At 41.0% G+C, this 5,237-nt stretch overlaps 1 protein-coding gene across 1 annotated transcript; it reads left to right on the top strand.

Annotated features, from left to right (window-relative positions):
* The first annotated feature begins 796 nt into the window (after positions 1–796).
* Positions 797–4,773, top strand: glula (glutamate-ammonia ligase (glutamine synthase) a). Its single transcript, XM_083525191.1, has 7 exons — positions 797–951; positions 1,638–1,822; positions 2,113–2,274; positions 2,360–2,506; positions 2,595–2,722; positions 2,973–3,172; positions 3,723–4,773. The coding sequence occupies exons 2-7, from the start codon at positions 1,657–1,659 to the stop codon at positions 4,033–4,035; spliced, it is 1,116 nt and encodes a 371-aa protein (XP_083381317.1). The 5' UTR covers positions 797–951; positions 1,638–1,656; the 3' UTR covers positions 4,036–4,773.
* The last annotated feature ends 464 nt before the right edge of the window (positions 4,774–5,237 follow it).

Here is a 5,237-nt window from a genome sequence, read left to right as displayed (position 1 = left end):
TTTAATTGGGTCACTTTAAGAGAGAATCAGGATCAAGACTGCACACTAACAAGCTAGTAGCTGCTAACAACAATTATTGGCTTCATTTATTGAATAAAATGCTTTCAAGATATATAAATAATAATTTATTATTCAGTATCACAAATCTAAATTCCGGAATAAACCAGATTCCTCTATTGTACATTTCTATGAGATGGAAGTTTTTTTAGAAAGAGATTTCTCACATTTCTTTACGGTTGTTGGATTTATGCTGCAGAAATTTTGGAATAATCTGAAAATATTATGTTTTTGTGTTTTTTGCTTTAAAACTATCAGTAAAAAGGTAACAATTAAAATATCTAAATCATTTGACATATATATTTACACAAACATATTATTCATATAAATTATTATTTAGTTTTATGTTATATTTATTATATAATATTTAATAACAATAATAATTATATATTTTATAATTTGTTTATATTAAATATCATTAAATATTATTTAAATAACATTAAATATGAATTAGTTTTCCGGTGAAAATACCATATCTGGCAACCCGGATTTCTGCGTCTCACGGGGAATAAAGTGATGGGAAACCACAAGGTGGCGTGTTCTTATCATGTCTAATTAATACATTTAATTGTTTATTAACCTTGTTATTTTATTTCCTAGAACTGTATCTCTTTCTTTAATTTTACGCAATTTATTTTATTTCGTGTTTTTTTCACGACTTGGTCGAGTCAAACCCCACCCCCTTCCACTGTCCGGAGTTCGTGGGAGGAGCCTCTCCAACCCCACCCTCTTTCGGCTCAGACCAATCCGAAACGGCGCGTGGGTCCTCGCACTTCTATATATACAGAGCGCGCACAGCTGAAGTTCAGAGTATGAGCGCAGCAGCCGAGTTCTGATCTCACGCGCAGACCGGAAGCGGATTTTGTGCTTGCTTTAACTCTCACTCCTGCACAGGTATCAACTTTATTTATTACATTTATTTATTATTGCAGGAAAACGTTTATTGTGTGCATTTAAAATTTGACTGCGTTTCCTGTCCTGGGAATCTGCTGCAAATGAAATGAATATTTAAATCAGTCCATGTTCCTTTTCAATCTGTAGATGTTTATTTTTTTAGAAGATGTGGATAAGGATCTAAATAAAGGAAGAAATGTATGAAACACCTTGTTTGCAGATGTTTATTTCTACAGTCTGTATATACTGCAGTGTTTTGTGATGGTCTCAGAGTTGAGTCTCTAAACGAGTAATGATTTAATGAGAGCCACATGTTCTTCTGTTCCATAATACAATCAGTTTCTGTTACAGAATTGACTTAAGTTGCTCTTATGCTGAGATGTGTATACGCTCAGGAGATCTTGGCGTATTGAGCGTATGAATATTGACAGGTGTGACTGATTAAAGACCAGTCAGACTCTTCAAAGGTCACCGTACAGTAATTGTCGTTCCCCCCAGCACGTCCTCACTCCTGCACGTTGTAATGCAACAGTTTATGTCGCTATGATGACAAGCCGGAGCCTCTGGAGGTGTTTGCACAATATTGCGAAAGGCAAAATCTCCCTCCTCCCTGACGCGCATCGGATTACGCCGCGGATGTGATCGTTGTGTAGACGTGTGTAGACCGGTGTGTTCTGCTTGTTCAGGTGCCGCACGGTAACAAACATGGCGACCTCAGCAAGCTCTCAGCTCAGCAAGGTGGTGAAGCGACAGTACATGGAGCTTCCTCAGGGGGACAAAGTGCAGGCCATGTACATCTGGATCGACGGCACGGGGGAGGGACTGCGCTGCAAGACCAGGACCCTCGACTACGAGCCGAAGAGCATTGAGGGTAAAGAAATGCATGCACAGTCACAAATCTCCTGTGAGACCCACTGCCTTTAACCTTCACATCTTCAACTCTGAGGTTTGATTGGCTCTTGACTCAAATTTCCCAATAAATTTGATTCTATTATTGGCTTCACACAAAGATTCACACTAATGGTATAAAGGTGTAGATCACCAGCATGAACAGGAAGTGATTAAAGAATAAATTCTTTCTTCAATGAAATAGAACAATGATTTGAATGGGGAAACAATTGACTGCTGCACTAAAACATAATTAAATAATTAATGAACCAGATCTTCCTGAGTGGAACTTTGACGGCTCCAGCACCTACCAATCTGAGGGCTCCAACAGCGACATGTACCTCATTCCCTCCGCCATGTTCAGAGATCCATTCCGCCAAGACCCCAACAAGCTGGTCCTGTGTGAAGTTCTGAAATACAACCGCAAACCTGCTGGTAAATAAAATTTAAAAAAGCCTTTTTTGCAGATGTTTAAGATTCGGTTATGTTTAGTCACATTTTTGTTACGTGCTCCACAAAGAAACCAACCATCGCTTGACGTGTAAGAAGGTCATGCAGATGGTGGAGGATCAAATCCCGTGGTTCGGCATGGAGCAGGAGTACACCATCCTGGGAACCGATGGTCACCCATTCGGCTGGCCTTCCAACGGCTTCCCCGGCCCTCAGGGTAAAGATTTGGCGTCTACAAACCTTGTTTCTCTGTCCGAGGTGGTGAAGGTGTTGATGTTGGTCCAATTTTTTATGCTTCTTTTCAGGACCTTATTACTGCGGCGTCGGAGCAGACAAGGCGTACGGCAGGGATATAGTGGAGGCGCATTACAGAGCCTGTCTGTACGCCGGTGTGAACATCTGCGGCACGAACGCAGAGGTCATGCCAGCTCAGGTACGCTAAGGTTCATTCGCATAACCAGCTGGTGTTCTGTAGGACCTCAGTCTTACAGGAACCATGGCAAGAAACATCCAATCAGCTTCAAGCTGTTGTGCTTAAAATGATCAGTGTTTATGATGAAATTTCCACTTCCAAATCTTAAAATATATAACTTACAAAATTTATATTTAACTTAATATTCAGAGCTTTTACAAATTCTCCATTTAAAACTCTAATAATAAATGTAATTTTGCTGTGTCTACAGTGGGAGTTCCAGGTGGGTCCATGCGAGGGCATTGAGATGGGGGATCACCTGTGGGTGGCTCGTTTTATCCTGCACAGAGTCTGTGAAGACTTCGGCATCGTCGCATCGTTTGACCCCAAACCCATCTCAGGAAACTGGAACGGTGCAGGCTGTCACACCAACTTCAGCACTAAAGAGATGCGAGAAGAAGGTGGACTCAAGTAAGTTGTTAAGCGTGTACGCAATTTAAGAATGCAGAGTGATTCGAGTTTATTTATTCATCCCTCGCTCGGAACAGATAAAGAGTGAAAAACAGAAAGTGTTGGAACTTAAGTCTTGGGTTGGGGTTGTTCGAGGTCCTGCATGGTTTTAATGTTCTGATGTCCATGTAAGGCTCCTCGAAATGCATCAAAATGCTCGTGCAGCTCTTCAGAATGTTTGTTTTTTAGTTTCCATGGTGTTGTGGTTCTTTTTTTTTTGCTGGTCCAAATATTTGTTGTCTTACAAATGAGACCAACATGCAGCAGCCAATCAGCTTCCTGTTATTGGCACAAATCTCTTGATTATACCACAGACACATACAACTGATTTAGTTTTTCTGTGATTTGGGAACTTATTTGGCTTGAATTAAGACTATACAGTCGCTAACAACGTGTGCGTGTTTTGATGTCGTGATATGGGTCTTAATGACCTTAAAAAGGTCTTCGGTGAAACTACAAGAATCCTGAGGATATTTCTTGGATCCAAGTTTTATTTTTATTTTCTTCTCAGATGCATCGAAGAAAGTATCGACAAACTGGCAAAGCGACACGACTACCACATCCGCGCCTACGACCCTAAAGGAGGTCTGGATAACGCTCGTCGCCTGACTGGCCACCATGAGACCTCCAACATCCACGAGTTCTCCGCCGGCGTTGCCAACCGCGGTGCAAGCATCCGCATCCCTCGCTCTGTAGGCCAGGAGAAGAAGGGATACTTCGAAGACCGTCGCCCGAGCGCCAACTGCGACCCCTACGCGGTCACTGAAGCCCTCATACGCACGTGTCTTCTCAGTGAAAAAGGAGACGAACCTGTGGACTATTAGCTTTTTTACCTCTCTCTGTTTCCAGGACTGAACTTCCGTTCCTTTACTTATCTCCTATAGAACAGCCAACAAGGCATAATTTAGTACTGTATACTTCTTTTCTCTTCTTTCTTTCATGTCTGACGCACCGTAGCAGGTTTTAATAAAAAGTTGGCTGGTCAACTTAACGTTTTAGGATTAAACTTGCCGTTAACCGGAGAAGTGATGTTACGGCGCATATCTGAACCTCTGTCCTTTTTATTGTATTTTTTTTGGTTTGGCCATGCCTCATCTATAAGCTAAACTCCACCCCTTTCACTCTCTCCAACCTTCTCAGTCTCCGAGATGCCAAGACGTTCCTCTTTACAGACTAAAAGCGAGACATGTGGACACGACGGGGCAGAGCCACTCAGGCTGCTAAGTACATTTAGTTTTTTGTGTTTTTCCACTAGCTAGCCTGTGTACATGAACCGGCGTAATGTTTTGTTGTTACTAATGAAATCTGTGTTCAATGACTACATCGTGTCTTGTTCGGTTGTACGGTACACACTCGACTCTAGTGATCTGTCTTTCCACTAAAAAAGTTGGAGCGACTTTGAGTGGAAAAAACTAAACCTTTTTATGCTTTGTCATGTTGTGTAACATCCGTTTTGGGTAAAATCCTGAAGTTGCTGAACCTGATTGTGTTTTTTTGTTTTTTTTTTAAATTGAGACACTTTAAAAAAAAAAAAAAAAAAAAAAAAAACATTTTACCACAAACATCTTTGTTTGGGTTTTTTTTTCTCCCCCACATCAACAAACAGTTTGACTATAAAATCGCTGAAATAAAACAAACATAGTTGTGTTTTTTTTTTTTTTTAATAAAAGTATTAATTATTTTGTGTTGCCTGTCACCATGTAGTGTACAGTCCCAGTTCCACCAGATTTATAGATTGTTGGTGGGAAGTAAAGTTTGACACCTAACCATAAACTACGTGACTAACCACCAGACCTACATCGGGTAATCTCGCATCCGAGCTTAGCATGCACCGAGCACATGATGAGAGCATGCAGGATGGATTAGTCTTCCACATGATAACCTCGTTCTTCCAAACCAGTCATAAACCGCGGGACAAAGTGCACATGAAGAGCGAGCAAGGCCAGAAAAAGGCTGTAAAAGCTTAAACAGAGGAACAGATTCTGAGAGATGAAATTGATTAGCGCTGTGGTTGATCTGCTTCGGG

Source organism: Silurus aristotelis (assembly GCF_946808225.1).
Source record: "Silurus aristotelis genome assembly, chromosome: 22".
Lineage (NCBI taxonomy): Eukaryota > Metazoa > Chordata > Actinopteri > Siluriformes > Siluridae > Silurus > Silurus aristotelis.
This window is presented reverse-complemented; position numbering and strand designations above follow the sequence as displayed.